Source organism: Geotrypetes seraphini, chromosome 5 (assembly GCF_902459505.1).
Source record: "Geotrypetes seraphini chromosome 5, aGeoSer1.1, whole genome shotgun sequence".
Classification (NCBI taxonomy): domain Eukaryota; kingdom Metazoa; phylum Chordata; class Amphibia; order Gymnophiona; family Dermophiidae; genus Geotrypetes; species Geotrypetes seraphini.
This window is the reverse complement of record NC_047088.1, coordinates 130,188,703-130,209,297: the sequence shown is the minus strand read 5'-3', so window position 1 is coordinate 130,209,297 and position 20,595 is coordinate 130,188,703. Positions and strand designations below refer to the sequence as shown.

Genomic DNA, 20,595 nt, shown 5'->3' with positions numbered 1-20,595 from the left:
GAGGAATGTAAATTAAAGAGCTAAGGCCAGTACTGGACAGACTTGCATGGTCTGGGTCACATATGTGATGATTTGGTGTAGGATTTGGCTGGGGAGGGCATCAATGGGAACTCCATTAACTTGGAACATGAGGATGTTACTGGCCAGACTTTATGGTAGATATCCTGCAAACACGATGGTTAGATAGGCTGGAGTGAGCTTGGACGGGAACTCCAGCATTTGGAACCTAGGATAATACCAGGTGGGCTTTACGCTAATGACCCAGAAATATCAAAGAAGAGACAAGTTAAATTAATCATATATTTTTAATGGGTATAACTAATGGGCAGACTGGATGGCCCGTTCAGGTCTTTTATTGTCGTCATTTACTATGTTACAATATCCAGTTAATAACGCACTTAACATTAATGCAGTAATGAGTTACTTTCAATTTATTGCTCTTAAATCAAAATTTTCTTCCAGGTCTTCTCATAATATAACAGATTGCAAAGAAATACACAATAAATGATTTTCAAGATTCTATCACATACAGATATAAACTGATGAAATGTTAATTAAGTGCTCTGTTATTTCCTATGAAAGGGTGGTATATTATATAAAATTAAACCATAAATGTGTAGATTGTGAATGTATGCCATTTTTCAATATTTCATTGTGCAAACAAGAGAAATCCATTGCTTTTGCAGCAAGAAAACTTGTCTTGTCTTCAACCTGTTTCTGCTTCCAGGTGTCTGTATTATTTGCATTTGAAATTATCCATTAATCTGTAACCAGAATTTTTTAAAATCATGGAGTATAGCAAATACGGTGCTTTTCGGAGCTGGCTGGTTCTTCTAGCACTGAGTTTTTCAATGAAGATCTGGATAATTACACTCTATTCAACCTAAATTTGTTGGCATTTATATAATCCCTTCATTCTGTTTGCTTCGCCATACCACCATGGCTGTCACAAAAAAGGTTACCAAGATAGGGATCACAATGAAGGGGCACAGAATGTCATATGGAGGATCCCTAAGAGAACGCCCAGCAAGGGAACAGTTCATAAAGTAATGCTTATGAATAGCTACAAAAAATTCATCCACCACCTGGCTTGGCCAATAACAATCCAATTTCTTAGCAATCAGTAAGGTGCAGTTGGTTAGTTCACCATATGAGCTGCAAATAAACAAAACAAGAATTTTAGAATAAATAGACACATGGCATTTATTCTATAAAGGAAAGTAAGTGCCTACTTTTCTTTAGAGAATACTAATATAACAGGTAAAATATACACTGATAAGATTAAGCACTTATGCTAGCCATAGAGCTAGTGTAAGTGCTCACACATAAATGCCAGAGATACACATGAGTCTGGGTAGAAAATGGGTGGGACTCGCACTTAATCACATAATTTTGTGCCCCTACCCAAACTCCTCCTCTTGCGTATACCCACCTGTAAAATAGGTGCCATGTAAGATATGAGCATATTTATAGAAAACTACTTTGGCAGAATTTTGGCATTTACTCCAGTCATTTACATATATAATCAGCACATAAATATTAGCACTTTGTTTACAGAATTACTTCAGCAGTATCAGCATTCTCACTTATCAAATAGCCTATTATGGGGCTCTTTTACTAAAATGCATTAAAATCTGGGTTTAATGTAGGACTTTCCTATATGCTAAGCTCAGATTTAGGGCTTTATTAAAATGGGGGGGGGGGGTCCATGATAATTTTTCCATTAGCACATGGAATTTTCAAAAAAAATGAATGCAGGAACACTATGTTAAGTCAGCCTTATCATTAGTGCACACTAAAGTGAACGCATTAGCTGGATAATGCTTCTATGCCCATTTCCTGCCTATGACATGTCCCCTCTCCAGGCTCTCAGCCACATCCATCAGAGTCTCAAGTGCAAGAACATTCAGCAGATCCGTGCTTCTTGTGCAGATGCCCCACCACCACAGGTACAACATGCTACTACTACCAGACGCACACAGCGCTGCACAGAGTCACAAAGAAAAAATCAGTCCCTGCTCGAAAGAGCTTATAATCTAAACATACTAACCCCACTATACACTATTGCAGAGCTCAACATCATCCAGCACCAGTAGACAGCACATTGGGAGTGGACAAACAGAGACAGAGCACAGAGGCACAAAGAGAAAGAACAGAAGGGGTAGAAAATGAGGTTTAGGTGTTTGGGCAAGGGAGAAAACAAAGTGGGAAATAGGCCTGATAGCAAGGAATGGGTGTGAGTAGGGGCTAGCAGGTTTGGTGAAGAGGTTTAGGAGGTGAGAAATGACAGACAAGGCAGGAAATGGGGGACAAAGGTTTCAAACTCGGACATCCAAAGACAACAAACAAACCACCCTCTACTTTCCATTCACACTATGACCAAATCCACCTCTCAACTCTCCAACTCGCAAAAAGCATAAATGGGTCCAAAGACAAGTTGTGGCTTCACTTGTTCACATTTATAGCAGGTCTAAATGGGGACATTTTCATTTCCACTCCAGGATGTCACCCTGCTATCCGTTATCACTAAAAAACATCCATTACTTAACATCTCCGATGACATGCCCCCAACATGGTCCTTAAACTCTTCTCCATACATCTTTTTCTGTGTGGTTCGCCCACTTGGACATTTTCCAAGTGTGTGTTTGATTATGATGAATATGGCCTATCTGGACCTTTCTTGACACCCATGAGCTTTGAAAATGAACACCATAGAGACCATTCTCCCCAATATTCAGCACTATTTAAACAGTCAGAAGTGGCCACTGGCCAATTAAATAGCGTTTTTGTGGCTAATTGTGAATATTCAGCAGGAGATAACTGGTTATCTCTCGCTGAATATCTACTCTGTCTCACTGAAAGTTGGTTATCTAATGGAGATCAGGCCTATTTGACTTAAGTATGTCCATCTGGTTATTGCTCCCAGCACATTTCTCAGGAAAACTGCTGTGGTGGTGGAGTCACAATAATTTACTCTCACCATCCACACATTGACACCCCTTCTGTCACGCAGGAGGCAGAAAAAGAGAAGGAGAGAAAATCAGAGCAGAGAACAGGAGAGGGGAAGAAGGAGCAACAGAAGGCAGGAGAGAGCAAGGGGCATTGGTGAGAGATAGCTCCGCCCACCCCGACATCATCCACTGGAGCTCCTCCTTAAAAGGGGAAGAGCCAACGGCGCTCAGCCTTTTGGCGCAACTCGAAGACAAGCATTAAAGGCGCTCGCCTTAGCGAGAGCGCCTATCCGAAGGGCCTTAAGAAGGGACGAGCAAAAGAAGAAACACTAAGGAAGGACACCCATACAGGCAAGCAGAATATAAACAAACACAGTAGAAGCAGAGGGCAATCACAGCAGACACAGAGGACACATACAAGCAACAGGAGTAGCAGGTTTAAAATCAAGAAAAGGACTTCAGAGTAACACCAAGGACGCTACATGGATTGCTACACAAGGAGAAGCCATTTCAGACAACAGACCGGCAAGTGGACAGCAAAGGATGCAGCAGACAGAAGCAGGATGTTGAGCTACCCAGTTTTCTGCACCATTTGCCATATGTATGATTACCTCCCCTCTGGGAGGCGGTCTTATGTATGCACTCGATTCAAGGAAGTGGAGGGCCTGAAGAAGCAAGTCAGACTCCTGGAGGGCAGAATACTGGAACTAGAAGAACTTCGAGCAGTGGAAGAGGAGGACAGAGAGGCAAAAAACTTCATGATAGAGGAAACCATTGAGGAAGAAGTCAGGGAGTTAGAGAAGTTCATTGAACAGGCATACAGGGAGGCCATGGAAAATCACCAACAACAGTGGAGCTACCAAGATACACCCACAGTGAGCGAGGACCACCTGGAGGACAGCCACATGGAAGATGAGTCCTGTGCAAGCCAACGCCAGGATGAGGGAAGATGAAAGTGCACGGAGGACACAAACCTACGGCTGGAGAGATGGCCATACATCAGGGACACGGACCTGCGGCTAGAGAGGCAAGAGAAGATAGAGAGGACAGTAATCGTCTTGGGGAACTCCATCATCAGACATAGCGGGAGCAAGACAGGATCGGCCAAGGTAGAAGATATAGTGAGCTGTATCGACAGGATCGTTGACAGTGTGGAAGAGGAAGATACGGCGGTGGTGATCCATGTGGGGACAAACAACGTGAGCAACAGAAACTACAGCAGTGAAGGACTGAAGGACCAGTTCCGGATGCTAGGAGGGAAGCAGAAGACCAGAACGCCGACGAGAAAAGGCAGAGAGAGCTGCAAGCGGTCAACGCGTGAATGCAGCACTGGTCTGAGGAAGAAGGATTCCAATTCGTGTGCAACTGGGCTACGTTCTGGGGGAAGAGAAAGCTATTCAGGAAGGATGGACTCATCCTCAGCGGCGACAGAACGAGGCTGCTTGCAAGCAACATCAAGAAAGAAATTGAGAAGTTTTTAAACTAGGAAGAAGAGGAAAGCTGATAGTCAACCAAGAGTCGATGGTTCGGGAAGCGGTATACCCTGAGGATACTGTGCATGAAGATAGTGGGGAAGACTCATCAGATCATAGGCAAGACAGAAATCTTGAAAGATCGAAAGAGACACAAGAGGGAAGGAAATGCAAGAAAGTAACAGGCCGCAAATTCAAGTGTATGTACATGAACGCAAGTAGCCTAAGGAATAAGATGGGGGAATTGGAAGCTATGGCACAAAAAGATAACCTCAACATCATCAGCATCACGGAAACATGGTGGAATGAGGAAAACATCTGGGACACTGTGCTAACAGGATACAAGCTATACCACAGAGATAGAGTGGGTCAAAAAGGTGGGGGTATTGCTCTATATGTCAAAGAGGGAATTGAGACTACCAGAGAGAACACACCGGAAACGAAAAATAAGGTAGAGTTTCTATGGGTCAAAATTCCGGAAACAAATGGAATGGAAACGAAGATCGATATCTACTACAGAGCCCCAGGGCAGTCCGAAGAAATTGATGGAGAAATGACAGATGAAATTAAACGCAACTGCAAGGGAGGCAATGCAGTTATCATAGGTGACTTCAATTATCCGGGGATAGACTGGAACCTAGGCACCTCCAGCTGCTGTAGGGAGACCAAATTCCTGGATGCTGTAGGCGATTGCTTCATGGAACAACTTGTCAAGGAAAATACGAGAGGAAATGTAAATCTGAACTTAATTCTAAATGGACTACAAGGACCGATGCAAGGTGTAGAAGTAGAAGGGACGCTGGGAAGCAGTGATCACAATATGATCCACTTCAACCTGGACACAGGGGCAAAACATCGATCCAGAATGACAGCCATGGCACTGAACTTCTGAAAAGGGAATTACGAAGGGATGAGACACATGGTGGGGAAGAAGATTAAGAAGAGGATAAGCACTGTAAAAACGGTAGAGCAAGCATGATCCCTTTTTAAGGACACAGTCACCAAGGCGCAAAATCTATATATACCGTGTATCAACAAGGGATCCAAGAGGTAAAAGAATAGGAATCAGCGTGGCTCACTATAGCAGTGAAGGAAGCGATCAGAGACAAGAAGACTTCGTTTAAGGAATGGAAAAGGTCAAAAATGGACGAAACCTGGAAAAAGCACAAATAACATCATAAGGCAGTAAGAGGGACCAAAAGAGACTATGAGGAAAAAATAGCCAAGGAAACAAAAGAGTTCAAGCCGTTCTTTCGATATATTAAGGGGAAACAACCAACGAAAGAAGCAGTGGGGCCGTTGAATGACCATGGAATAAAGGGAGTGCTAAACTGAACACATTTTTTGCGTCTGTATTTACAGAAGAGGACATACACAACATACCAGAAGCCGACAGGCTATACACAGGAAATAAAGACAGGAAACTGACAGGGTTGACAGTCAGTCTAGAAGAGGTATGCAGGCAGATTGATAGGCTTAAAAACAATAAATCCCTGGGACCGGATGGCATCCATCCGAGGGTAATCAAGGAACTGAAAGGGGCTATAGCTGAACTGCTTCAACTAATAGCCAATCTGTTGATCAAATCGGGAAGGATTCCGGAAGACTGGAAAGTGGCAAATGTTACAACAATCTTCAAGAAAGGTTTGAGGGGAGATCCGGGAAACTACAGACCGGTGAGTCTGACCTCAGTACCAGGAAAGATGGTAGAGGCACTGATAAAGGACTGCATCATTGATCACCTTGACAGACACGATCTGATGAGGACCAGCCAGCACGGCTTCAGCAAAGGAAGATCTTGCTTGACGAACTTGCTGCACTTCTTCGAGGGAGTAAACAGGCAGATAGACAAGGGTGACCCAGTTGACATTGTATATCTGGATTTTCTGAAGGCGTTCGACAAGGTTCCGCATGAACGACTACTTCGAAACTTGCGAGCCATGGAATCGAGGGTGAAATACTCACATGGATTAAAAACCGACTGGCAGATAGGAAACAGAGAGTGGGAGTAAATGGAGAATACTGGAAAAGCGTGACAAGTGGAGTGCCGCAGGGTTCGGTGCTTGGACCCGTGCTCTTCAACATATTTATAAACAACCTGGAAATTGGTACGATGAGTGAGGTGATTAAATTTGCATACGATACGAAGTTATTCAGAGTAGTGAAGACGTAGGAGGATTGCGAAGACCTGCAACATGACATAAACACGCTCGATAAATGGGCTGCAACATGGCAAATGAGGTATAATGTGGATAAGTGTAAGGTGATGCATGTTGGTATCTCATTTCGTGCTATATAATCCTATGAGGATAACCAGGAATTTCAACTCATTTGCTTACCCGAAGATTTTAGGCTGCAAACTCAGGTCTTATTTAGACAAGATGCTTGTTTTCAAGCAAGCAAACAACAGTCCTGGCTTTGTAATTATATCAGCGGAGCCATGCTATCCTATGGCGCTTTTAGAAAAGAAATCAAGACAATATTATTTGACAAATTTATCTCTTAATCTGTGCTTTCATTTTTAACATAATTAATTTTATTCCATTAATTTTAAATTTTTAATGTTTTTTTTAACATACTAGGTTGCATTCATTTTTTACTATTTTGTATTTCACTGATTGGCTAGTTTTTTCTCTTGTGGAAACTGCCTAGAATTCTTCTGATTAAGGCGGTATAGAAAAATAAAGTTATGTTATGTTATGGTAAGAAAAATCTTACCATAACATCTGTCCAATGCAGTACTTGGAGAGACCCCCCAGGAAAGAGACTTGGGAGTACTGGTCGACAAATCAATGAAGCCATCCGAGCAATGCGCGGCAGCAGCGAAAAGGGCGAACAGAATGCTGGGAATGATTACGAAGGCGATCACAAATAGATCGGAGAAGGTTATCATGCCGCTATACCGAACCATGGTACGCTCTCACCCGGAATACTACGTCCAGCACTGGTCACCGTACATGAAGAAGGACACGGTATTACTCGAAAGGGTCCAGAGAAGAGCGACTAAAATGGTTAAGTGGCTAGAGGAGTTGCCATACAGTGAGAGATTAGAGAAACTGGGCCTCTTCTCCCTTGAAAAGAAGAGGCCGAGAGGGGACATGATCAAAACATTCAAGATAATGAAGGGAATAGACTTAGTAGATAAAGACAGGTTGTTCACCCTATCCAAGGTAGAGAGAACGAGAGGGCACTCTCTAAAGTTAAAGGGGATAGATTCCGTACAAACATAAGGAAGTTGTTCGTCACCCAGAGTGGTAAAAAAACTGGACTGCTCTTCCGAGGCTGTTATAGGGGGAAACACCCTCCAGGGATTCAAGACAAAGTTAGACAAGTTCCTGCTGAACCAGAACGTACGCAGGTAAGGATAGTCTCAGTTAGAACACTGGTCTTTAAAGGCTGCCACATGAGCGGACTGCTGGGCACGATGGACCACTGGTGTGACCCAGCAGCGGCAATTCTTAAGCTTTCTTCTTCCATTTCTTAGGCCAAACATCTTTTGACCTCCTCCTCCTTTACTTCCCCCACCTCATAATAATTCATCCATATTTAATCTCCAATCTTTTATCACTGAGCATTTTCATAATCCATAACATAGTAACATAGTAGATGACGGCAGATAAAGACCCGAATGGTCCATCCAGTCTGCCCAACCTGATTCAATTTAAATTTTTTTTTCTTCTTTTTTCTTCTTAGCTATTTCTGGGCAAGAATCCAAAGCTTTACCCGGTACTATGCTTGGGTTCCAACTGCCGAAATCTCTGTTAAGACTTACTCCAGCCCATCTACACCCTCCCAGCCATTGAAGCCCTCCCCTGCCCATCCTCCACCAAACGGCCATACACAGACACAGACCGTGCAAGTCTGCCCAGTAACTGGCCTAGTTCAATATTTAATATTATTTTCTGATTCTAAATCTTCTGTGTTCATCCCACGCTACTTTGAACTCAGTCACAGTTTTACTCTCCACCACTTCTCTCGGGAGCGCATTCCAGGCATCTACCACCCTCTCCGTAAAGTAGAATTTCCTAACATTGCCCCTGAATCTACCACCCCTCAACCTCAAATTATGTCCTCTGGTTTTACCATTTTCCTTTCTCTGGAAAAGATTTTGTTCTACGTTAATACCCTTTAAGTATTTGAACGTCTGAATCATATCTCCCCTGTCTCTCCTTTCCTCTAGGGTATACATATTCAGGGCTTCCAGTCTCTCCTCATACGTCTTCTGGCGCAAGCCTCCTATCATTTTCGTCGCCCTCCTCTGGACCGCCTCAAGTCTTCTTACGTCTTTCGCCAGATACGGTCTCCAAAACTGAACACAATACTCCAAGTGGGGCCTCACCAATGACCTGTACAGGGGCATCAACACCTTCTTCCTTCTACTGACTACGCCTCTCTTTATACAGCCCAGAATCCTTCTGGCAGCAGCCACTGCCTTGTCACACTGTTTTTTCGCCTTTAGATCTTCGGACACTATCACCCCAAGGTCCCTCTCCCCGTCCGTGCATATCAGCTTCTCTCCTCCCAGCATATACGGTTCCTTCCTATTATTAATCCCCAAATGCATTACTTTGCATTGAATTTTAGTTGCCAGGCATTAGACCATTCCTCTAACTTTTTCATATTCTCCACTCCCTCTTCGGTATCTACTCTGTTACAAATCTTGGTATCATCTGCAAAAAGGCACACTTTTCCTTCTAACCCTTCAGCAATGTCACTTACATACATATTGAACAGGATTGGCCCCAGCACCGAACCCTGAGGGACTCCACTAGTCACCTTTCCTTCCTTCGAGCGACTTCCATTAACCACCACCCTCTGGCGTCTGTCCGACAGCCAGTTTCTGACCCAGTTCACCACTTTGGGTCCTAACTTCAGCCCTTCAAGTTTGTTCAACAGCCTCCTATGAGGAACTGTATCAAAGTCTTTGCTGAAATCCAAGTAAATTACATCTAGCATATGTCCTCGATCCAGCTCTCTGGTCACCCAATCAAAAAATTCAATCAGGTTTGTTTGGCACGATTTACCTTTTGTAAAGCCATGTTGCCTCGGATCCTGTAACCCATTAGATTCAAGGAAATACACTATCCTTTCTTTCAGCAACACTTCCATTATTTTTCCAACAACTGAAGTGAGGCTCACCGGCCTGTAGTTTCCTGCTTCATCCCTGTGACCACTTTTATGAATAGGGACCACATCCGCTCTCCTCCAATCCCCAGGAATCACTCCCGTCTCCAGAGATTTGTTGAACAAGTCTTTAATAGGACTCGCCAGAACCTCTCTGAGCTCCCTTAGTATCCTGGGATGGATCCTGTCTGGTCCCATCGCTTTGTCCACCTTCAGTTTTTCAAGTTGCTCATAAACACCCTCCTTTGTGAACGGCGCAGAATCTACTTCATTTTCTCGTGTAACTTTGCCAGACAATCTCGGTCCTTCTCCAGGATTTTCTTCTATGAACACAGAACAGAAGTATTTGTTTAGCACATTTGCTTTCTCCTCATCACTCTCCACATATTTGTTCCCAGCATCTTTTAGCCTAGCAATTCCATTTTTTAACTTCCTCCTTACACTAATATATCTGAAAAAAATTTTATCTCCCTTTTTTATATTTTTAGCCATTTGTTCTTCCACCTGTGCCTTCGCCAAACGTATCTCTCTCTTGGCTTCTTTCAGTTTCACCCTGTAGTCCTTTCTGCTCTCCTCTTCTTGGGTTTTTTAATATTTCATGAACGCCAACTCTTTCGCCTTTATTTTCTCAGCCACTAGGTTGGAGAACCATATCGGCTTCCTTTTTCTCTTGTTTTTATTGATTTTCTTCACATAAAGGTCCGTAGCCATTTTTATCGCTCCTTTCAGCTTAGACCACTGTCTTTCCACTTCTCTTATGTCCTCCCATCCTAACAGCTCTTTCTTCAGGTACTTTCCCATTGCATTAAAGTCCGTACGTTTGAAATCTAGGACTTTAAGTATCGTGCGGCCGCTCTCCACTTTAGCCGTTATATCAAACCAAACCATTTGATGATCGCTACTACCCAGGTGAGCACCCACTCGAACATTAGAGATACTCTCTCCATTTGTGAGGACCAGATCCAATATCGCTTTTTCCCTTGTGGGTTCTGTCACCATTTGTCTGAGCAGAGCCTCTTGAAAGGCATCCACAATCTCCCTACTTCTTTCCGATTCCGCAGATGGAACATTCCAGTCCGCATCAGGCAGGTTGAAATCTCCCAACAGCAGAACCTCCTCTTTCCTTCCAAACTTTTGGATATCCACAATCAGATCCTTATCAATTTGCTGCGATTGAGTCGGAGGTCTTTAGACTACACCCACGTAGATAGAAGTTCCATCTTCTCTTTTCAGAGCAATCCATATCGCTTCTTCCTCTCCCCAGGTCCCTTGCATTTCGGTCGCTTGGATATTGATCTTTACATAGAGAGCTACTCCTCCACCTTTATGACCATCTCTGTCCTTCCTAAAAAGATTATATCCCGGTATGTTTGCATCCCATCCATGTGATTCACTGAACCATGTCTCTGTGATAGCAACAATATCTAGATCTGCCTCTAATATCAGGGCTTGCAGATCATGAACTTTGTTGCTTAGACTGCGAGCATTTGTGGTCATCGCTTTCCAGCTATTTTTCAGGGATAATCTCCTTTTTCGTATGGATTTTTGTGTCGTTTCACTTTCCGTTGCAATACTAAGAAATGAGTTGCTGATATTGCTTATGTTGCAGCCTTTACTACTATCACATCTTTTCTTTTGCCGGGGGTGGTCTCTATAATTGTCCTTCGTACATACACCACCCCCACCTTCTAGTTTAAATGCCTAGAAAAATATTGTCTAAATTTCTCTGCAAGGTTTCTTTTTCCTGCTGTAGTAATATGTAGCCCATCAGTGCAATATAGCTTCTTGTCCTTCCATGTATTTCCCCATCCTCCTATGTACCTGAAGCCTTCTTGATGACACCAGGATCTGAGCCATCTATTAAAGTCCTCTGTGTTTTTCACTCTTTGCTCTCCTTTTCCATATGCAGGCAGTATTTCAGAAAAAGCTAAAGTCTTTACAAAAGGTTTCACGCCCTCACCAAGCTCCCGAAAAGCTTTCTGTGCTGCAAGTGTGGAGTTGTTGGCCAGGTCATTTGTTCCCAGATGGAAAACAACATCAGTGTTAAAATCCTTAGTTTCTTCCTTAATTATAGTCAGTATTTACCTGGAACTCCTGGTAGCTGAGGATCCTGGAAGACATTTCACTATTTTGGTCTCCTCGCCCTGTGTTCCAAGGTTAATGCCTCTGATGATGGAATCCCCCAACAGTAATAGTTTTCTGTTTTTGGCTTTTTTATTTGTTCTTAGGGTGCGCTTGTTCTCTTGAGTTACCTTCATTGGTTGCAGTCCCACCTCCCTTCTGTTTTCCTGAGTATCGCAGTGCACATCCAACTACTTTCTCACCTTCCTCTCAGAACTAACCTTTCCCCCTCTTCTTTCATGTCCCACTCATTCAGGCATACTCTAGACATGATTCTAATGCTAGCCCATCTTGCTCAATAAAATCACCATCACATCTGCCATCAATCTTCCATGAACTGACTATTCCCTAATTTTATTCAACCTCTCTAAGGTCAACAGAGGTCCAACTGACCAGTCATACTTCATCTCTCTAGAGATCTCACTAAGTTCACCCAAGATGCAATGAAATCTTACTTCACACTGGATCTTGACTCCTTTTCCTCCTTAACCCCAGATCAACAAACATATCAATGGAACACAATCCTCTGCTCCCTTCTCAGTACAATTTTACCCCACCCCTTCAGTTGCCTAAAAGGTTGGAGCCCTAGTGTACTCCTTGGCTCTGACTTTTGAAGCAACAACTCCGTTCCTTAGAGTGAAACAGGTGTCACAACAAAACCCCCACAGCACTCAACCTCTTCAAAACTAAAGCCAAATAATATAAATCTGCCACCCAGTCCTCCAAAGAACAATTTTATTCATGACAAATTACACAGGCAAAAAAGTCATTAGCACTTTACTCAATACTATAAGCATTCACATCTATTAACCCCCAATACAAACACACCCTTCCTTACTACAACTCAGAAACTGGCACCATCATTCACCAACAAAATAACACAGATCACCACCAGTTTTCCTACTTCACCTTCTTCTGGATCATCAACATTTAGTCACAATTCATCAACCACACTCTCCATTAGTACACCCTCAAATTTCAACTTACCTTCCATCTCTGAGTTTCACTCCATAGTTTCCTCAATGAAACTTACTTCAGCACCCCATGGTCCAATCCCTTCCTCCATTTACAAACACCTTTCTCAAGGTGTTGTGCCCCAAGACTGGAAACTGGTGAGCTTCCACCAACCAGAACTCACACCAAACTACCCGCCATTGAATGTTTTAATTATCGACCCATACCTATTTTTGTATTGTAAACCACATGGTTGCTTTCATGTAATGCTGTATATCAAGATTTAATAAAATTTGGAAACTTGCATGGTTAGCACCTACTGCTAAACCAGCTATGTTGAAGATATTCAGCACCAGCCCAGATAAGATTAGTGGTTAAATTGGACTGAATAAATAGCAGTCCTATCTTTAATCACTATAGCTTAACAGGTCAACTGCTGAATATCAGCTTAACTGGTTAAGTGTTTAGCAGACAATAAAACCCCTGGATATTCAATGCTGGTTGCTATAAACAGCCCAACATTGAATATCTGTGTTTAATGCTTTATTGACCTTCACTGGCTGAATACTAGGTAGCATTGAGATTTTCATTAGAGGTAGGTATGACTCTTCCTTGATATGTTTTTGAATGTGCGTCCTTTACATCATAGCACTTGTTGTTTCCTTTGTTGTCTGTGTTGCATCCTACTATGCTATTTTCTTTCAGCCAGATATTTTAAAATATTTATCCAGGTAGCAATGCTGCTGACCAAGGTCATCCATCAATTTTCAGCGGCATTATCCAGATAACACTGCTGAAAATCATTACAGGCCACACCAAAGATAGTGTTGAATGATCTGGTATGAAACAAAAGATAGTGGTGATATCCTAAGTTGTCCAAATAGTTATCTGGATAACTGCCAGTGTAGAATATCTAGGAATATATTTAAATCTTGCTGCTGATGTTTAATAGAAATGCCACAGTATCAACTGAATAAGAAAATGGAAAACAAGATATAGTGTCCAAATGATTATATATAGTCAAACAAAAATGATGGAACACCGATGTTGTGTATAATGTGATTTAAATCAAGGGAAAAAAGACCTCAAAATACCCCAAGAGTGTGATCAATGAAGTCACAACTATTTTGGGGTCGGGTATCATCACAGGTCAAAAACTCTTGAATGTAATATTTTTAATAAAATTTTTAGAATTTGCTTTCGTGATAAATATTTAAATAAATAATATAATATATATCAATTTTCTGTCAATATTTTCTTCTTTATGGATGAGCATTGAATGACCAGAAACTAATAATTCAGTTCCATGTAATTTTTGTCATACTTGATTTAGAAAATACTTTTAAGCACTTATCTTAATAACCCGACGGAGGCCCAGTCCGTTTCACACCAATGGGCTTCTTCAAGGGTAATAAAAAGGCTTATTGACTTGCCAGTTGAACTTTAATATTGCTCATTGATCTTAAACAAAAGAAGAAATGAAAAATACATTATATACCATATTCTACTGAATAAATCATTGGATAAATATTCAAAGAAAAGCTGCATAAAGCATCAACCATTCAATTATTGAAACAGTAAAATGGTTTTAAACCCTTGAAGAAGCCCATTGGTGCGAAACGGACTGGGCCTCCGTCGGGTTATTAAGATAAGTGCTTAAAAGTATTTTCTAAATCAAGTATGACAAAAATTACATGGAACTGAATTATTAGTTTCTGGTCATTCAATGCTCATCCATAAAGAAGAAAATATTGACAGAAAATTGATATATATTATATTATTTATTTAAATATTTATCACGAAAGCAAATTCTAAAAATTTTATTAAAAATATTACATTCAAGAGTTTTTGACCTGTGATGATACCCGACCCCAAAATAGTTGTGACTTCATTGATCACACTCTTGGGGTATTTTGAGGTCTTTTTTCCCTTGATTTAAATCACATTATACACAACATCGGTGTTCCATCATTTTTGTTTGACTATATATAATCATTTGGACACTATATCTTGTTTTCCATTTTCTTATTCGTTATTAAGATTGTTGGAATTAGACATTATGTTACTAGTGATAGTGCATAGTAAGAGGGTGATCAACACACAAAAAGCCTCACTTGATACAGATCTTGTTGGTTTAAAATCCAAATTAGGGGAACAAGAATTTGATATTAAATTTAAAGATATTTCTAATCAAGTTGACAAACAAAGAATCTGTAAGAAAACAAAAAATGAGAAAATTAGCTAGAGATCAGAAAGATTATGAAACTGGTCGTGTTTATCCCTGGATGTATAGAAAAAATGACATTAACATCGTCTCTACTCGTCCAGGCATTCCATCTTCACAAAGTTCATCAGTTAATAGTGACTCTTCGGCAGATTTTTTAGCCACAAGAAGACAAAATTATCGAAGACAAAGAGGCAGCAAAAACAACCGGAGAGGACATCAACCCAGGAATCAATATCAACCGTAGTTAATTTATCCTCGTATACACTTAACTCTGTAGAAGAATATGTTTTATCTTTGGGTCTATCTTTTGTGCCATCAAACCATTATAATGCCTTCCAATTTCGAATAGATTTTGAGAAATTCATACGCTCATTACAATTAAAAATTTTTTTCAAAGATAAGGAATCTTTTGATCGCTCAGTTGTGTACAATAAATCTCATTGGATTCCATCTGGACCTATTGATTCAACTTTAAGTTTTCAAACAGTTAGTTCTGAATGATGTAGATCAGATGAAGTTTACCTTCAGAAATAATAATTTAACTAAGACTGAACGTAATGCTTTACAAAATCTCCGTAAAAATGACCAGTTAATAATTAAAAATGCGGATAAAGGGGGTGCTGTAGTCGTAATGAATAGATCTGACTACATTGATGAAGCACTTTCTCAACTTTGTAATTCATCTATATACAAGGAAATACATCTTGATCCAACGCATAGCTTAAAAACTGTTATTTCTAAGATTACTAAAACTGCATTATCTAAGGGTTTCTTAACAAAATATGAACATCAATATTTAAATGTGGTTAATCCAACTATTCCGGTACTATATTTGTTACCGAAAATCCACAAGAACATTAAAAAACCACCGGGTAGGCCAATAATTTCTGCAAAGGGATCCTTATTAGAAGCATTGTCATCATACGTGGACAAATTTTTACGAGTTCATGTTGAAAGTCATTTCTCTTATATCAAAGACACCACACATTTTTTGAACATCTTAAACACATTGTCTGAACAAATGATCGATTGTACACCATTTTTGATGGTTCCTTTAGACATCAGTTCTTTGTATACATCTATTCCTCAAACAGAAGCCATTGAAGCAATTCGATGTATTCCGACTGACTTCTTAATACAACTCACGAGAATAGCTATGCAAGAAAATTATTTTTTATTTTTGGACAAACTATACATCCAGTTATCTGGAGTCGCTATGGGTGCTACCTTCACTCCATCCATTGCCTGTATCTTCATGAATCGATTTGAAAATGAATGGATAGTACCATCTCCATTCAGCAGTAGAATTAAATCCTGGCACAGATTCATTGATGATATTTTTCTTTTATGGTCCGGCACTGTTGAGGAATTTAAACTTTTTTTCAAATGGTTAAACACATGCAATGACAATATCAAATTTACACATACATATTCCTACCACAATATAAATTTTTTGGATGTTGAAATTATGCAAACAAAGATGGGTTCATAACTAAAGTACATCATAAAAGCACAGATCGTAATACTTTATTACATTCCACTAGTTGTCATCCGCAGGGATGTAAAACAAGTTTACCTTATTCTCAATTTTTAAGGTACAAACGCATATGTAGTAATGAGAATGATTTTAAACAGCAATCTAAACTGTTAAAAGAAAAGTTTTTCAACAGAGGATACAATAAAAGGAATATAAATTTAGCGTATAAAAGGACAAAATTTAATAACAGAGAACTTCTTTTGAATTCAGTTTCCAGAAATCACCACAGTGACAATGTTTGCACTTTTGTTTCTCAATACAACAATGCAAGTCCAAGAATTTCATATGTAATCAAGAAACACTGGAAAATCATGCAGACAATGGATATTTTCAAACACACCAATTTAAGAAATGCATATTCTCGGGGGAAAAAATCTTAAAGAACTTTTAAGTCCATCTGAACTTAAATCCCTTACAAGGAAGTCTCCCATATTGAAAGGACATTATAAATGTGGACATTGTTCCAACTGTGAAATCATGATACAATCGGATAATTTCACAAATCTGTTTGTCTCTAAGCAATATAAAATCAACTTTTTCAGCAACTGTAACAGCACATTTGTTGTTTATCTCATATTGTGCCCATGTGACAAGATTTACGTTGGCAAAACCATCAGAAGTTTAAAAATCAGATTAAATGAACATCGTTCCAACCTTAAAAGAATAAAAATGGAAGCGCCTTTGGTAGCTCACTGCAATGAATTACAACATAAATTTCAGCATTTGAGATGTTGAGTCATCGATCAAGTCATCAAATCAAGCAGAGGGGGTGATCGTAACAAGCTGCTTTTGAGAAAAGAACAACTTTGGATCTCGAGACTTCATTCACTAGAACCCCATGGACTCACTAATCAGTTAGATTGGCAGGTTTTCTTCTAGTCAACTTAAGATCACCATCATTATTCTTTTACAGGAATGTTAAGAACAGATTTTGATGTTTTCTTATTTAGTTAGTTGCATTAGTGGAACTCTAATACATAAGTACACTCTAACAATAATTTTGAACCATAGAGTTTGAATACACGTCACTCATGCACCATGCCGATTGGCTGTTAAATCTTTAGCGTCTGTTTAAATACGAGCGCCATTTTCAACCAAAATTTTCTGATGTTTTGATCAAGCAACGACTTTATCAGTGGCAAATATCATTGTAAGTTTATTTTCCACATTTAAAATGAACAGAACTTAAGCCAGTCATGGTTTATGCAAATATCAAATGCTGCTTGTAATATCTAGTTTAAACAATTGTAAAATCTTGAGCGTGCTGTTTGAGTCTAGCGCCACTTTAACTCACATGTTTTGCAGTTAGATTTAATATGTGTTCTACAACAGGAAGTTTCGTTATTAATTAAGTTGATTCTGATATTCAGTTTTCAATATCGATGTCATTTTGCATAAGTTGAGCTTTATTATAAGCACATTTAAAGAACTATTTTAAAATAGCAGTGTATAAGAACACGTCACTCACATTGACGTCACCAACACACTGATTGGTTGTAAATTTTCAGCGTCTGGTTTAAACACGAGCGCCATTTTATTCAACATATTTTGGTGTTTAGATCGAGCAACAGCTTTACCAGCAGCAAGTATTGTAAACTCATTTATTAAGTTACTATGTTTCAGGTTAGTTGTTCCTTTAATAAATATTCAATGCTGTAAGTAACCTCTAGTATAAACACATGTATGGGAGGCATGGTAACTTAACGTTGCTAATAAAAAGATGTTGGTCTTGTGGTTACAGCCATAACATTTCAAATATGCTCAATTTATGAGTTTTTTAACTAACGTAAATGTATTTATATCTATGGTGACACAATTTCAATGTTAAATACGATTTTTGTAAGAAGAAGATATACAAAATATGTTTCATGTGGTTTAAAACCATTTTACTGTTTCAATAATTGAACGGTTGGTGCTTTATGCAGCTTTTCTTTGAATATTTATCCAATGATTTATTCAGTAGAATATGGTATATAATGTATTTTTCATTTCTTCTTTTGTTTAAGATCAATGAGCAATATTGAAGTTCAACTGGCAAGTCAATAAGCCTTTTTATTACCCTTGAAGAAGCCCATTGGTGTGAAACGGACTGGGCCTCCGTCGGGTTATTAAGATAAGTGCTTAAAAGTATTTTCTAAATCAAGTATGACAAAAATTACATGGAACTGAATTATTAGTTGCTGGTCATTCAATGCTCATCCATAAGAAGAAAATATTGACAGAAAATTGATATATATTATATTATTTATTTATTTAAATATTTATCACGAAAGCAAATTCTAAAAATTTAATTAAAAATATTACATTCAAGGGTTTTTGACCTGTGATGATACCCAACCCCGAAATAGTTGTGACTTCATTGATCACACTCTTGGGGTATTTTGAGGTCTTTTTTCCCTTGATTTAAATCACATTATACACATCATCGGTGTTCCGTCATTTTTGTTTGACTAATAGAAATGCCAACAACAAAGTTTAAATTTTTATCCATTTATTTTCATCCGTATAAACAGACAACTGTTTTATTTCTAGGTATACAAGAAGGAAAATTAGACCTCCTGGAGATTGTTAGGTAAACCACTTTGACCAAGAGTAAATTTAGGCTTTGGAAAGGCTTTGGAAAGCAAATGCAACCTATGTTGTATATGTGGATAGATAGATAGATATTTAGAGTTAAGCAGTTTATCATTTTTTAAAATAAATATATAAATACTAGTCTTTAAGCCCATTACATTTACGGGTGCTAGAATAGATGTGTGTCTGTCTTTCTTTCTCTCTTCTTGGCTGCTTTCTGTCTCTCTCTTTCCTCTGTTGTTCACAACCACCCCATGCCTTCTCCCCCTGTCCAGCAGTAGCCCTACTCCCTTCCTTTTACTTCCCTCGTGTCCTATAGAACCCCTTCCCCACTCCCCCTGTCCAGCAGCAGCTCTTCTCCCTTTGTTTTACCTCCCCCTGTCCAGCAGCACCTCTTCCCTGCTCCCCCTATCCAGTAGTAGGCCATCTCCCTTCCTTTTACCTCCCCCCTGTCCAGCAGCACCCCTTCTCCCTTCATTTTACCTCCCCCCCTGTCCAGCAGCACCTTTTACCTAATCCCCCTGTCCAGCAGTAGGCCTTCTCCTTTCCCTGCTACCCCTGTCCAGCATATGCTAGCCCGAGCAGCCTCGGGGCTTTTGCCAGGCCAGTCCACCTCGCATTATCGAAGTGGGCCGGTCTAGCAAATTCCCAGTGGCTGCTGCGTTTGCCTGTCCAGGGGTGAGATGAGGCGTCCCAGCAGCGACAGCACAGGAGTCAAGCTGCCACTGCAGCTCAAATTGCTGCACGAGCCACAAGTTGTCATAAGCCCCAAGCCACCCCACATGCCTCCAAACGAATTTGGCACAAAGGCACACATCACGGCGGCAGGGATCACAACCTCCTAAGTAAGCATGTACGCTTAGGATTTTATTAAAGAGGATAGATATGTTTTTATTAAAGTAAAATGGCATTTGTGGATGGCAACAGAGTCAGAGCTAAACCCTATAATGTAGCTTATAGGCAAATGTTTTGTAATTTTCAAAACACACCAAACATCATCAGAAGATATTCAGAAAATTCTTTTTGGCTGCTGTTTGCATGATGAAAGCCTAGATCTTCCAGTTGTGAATCATACTGTACATGAATTTAATAAAAACCTTTAACCACAATTCTTTTAAGAAGGAGGATTACCGAGGGAACTTTCATCAAAACAAATATAACTACTTTAAAACAAACATGTTATATGGTTAAAGAGAGAAGAGTGCAAAACAAGCCACATAATATGAATTGAGTTTACAGGACCCCAAGAAGCAAAGATATTTCCCTTAGGAATATATATGTATCAAGGAACAGTAAAAGCAAGGTCTCTAAAAGTGTATTTATAGCGAATTAAGGCCAACTAATTATTATGAAGCTTGGCTATTGAGATTTAAAATATTACATTACATTAGTGATTTCTATTTTGCCATTACCTTGCGGTTCAAGGCGGATTACATCCAAACTAAAACAAAATTACATTCAAAATTTGAAGGAAAAGAATAAGCGATGACATAGAATTTTTAAGGTAATATATGTTGGGTAAAGAGTTACCAAAGGGAAGTGGAGGTCTTTAGGAGATAAGAATAGGGTAAAATTATGGGTTTTAGATAACGTTTGGTAGATAGAAAAGTATTAGAGAGATCTAAGGGTAAATAG

At 39.7% G+C, this 20,595-nt stretch overlaps 1 protein-coding gene across 1 annotated transcript in view; it reads right to left on the bottom strand.

The window, feature by feature from the left end:
- Positions 1–286: 286 nt before the first annotated feature.
- The window catches only part of RAMP1 (receptor activity modifying protein 1), a 271,860-nt gene continuing 251,551 nt past the window's right edge, over positions 287–20,595 (bottom strand). The window contains exon 3 of the mRNA XM_033945648.1: positions 287–1,155. Within this exon, the coding sequence (XP_033801539.1) occupies positions 900–1,155 (256 nt within the window). The 3' untranslated portion in view covers positions 287–899. The remainder of the gene's footprint in view (positions 1,156–20,595) is intronic.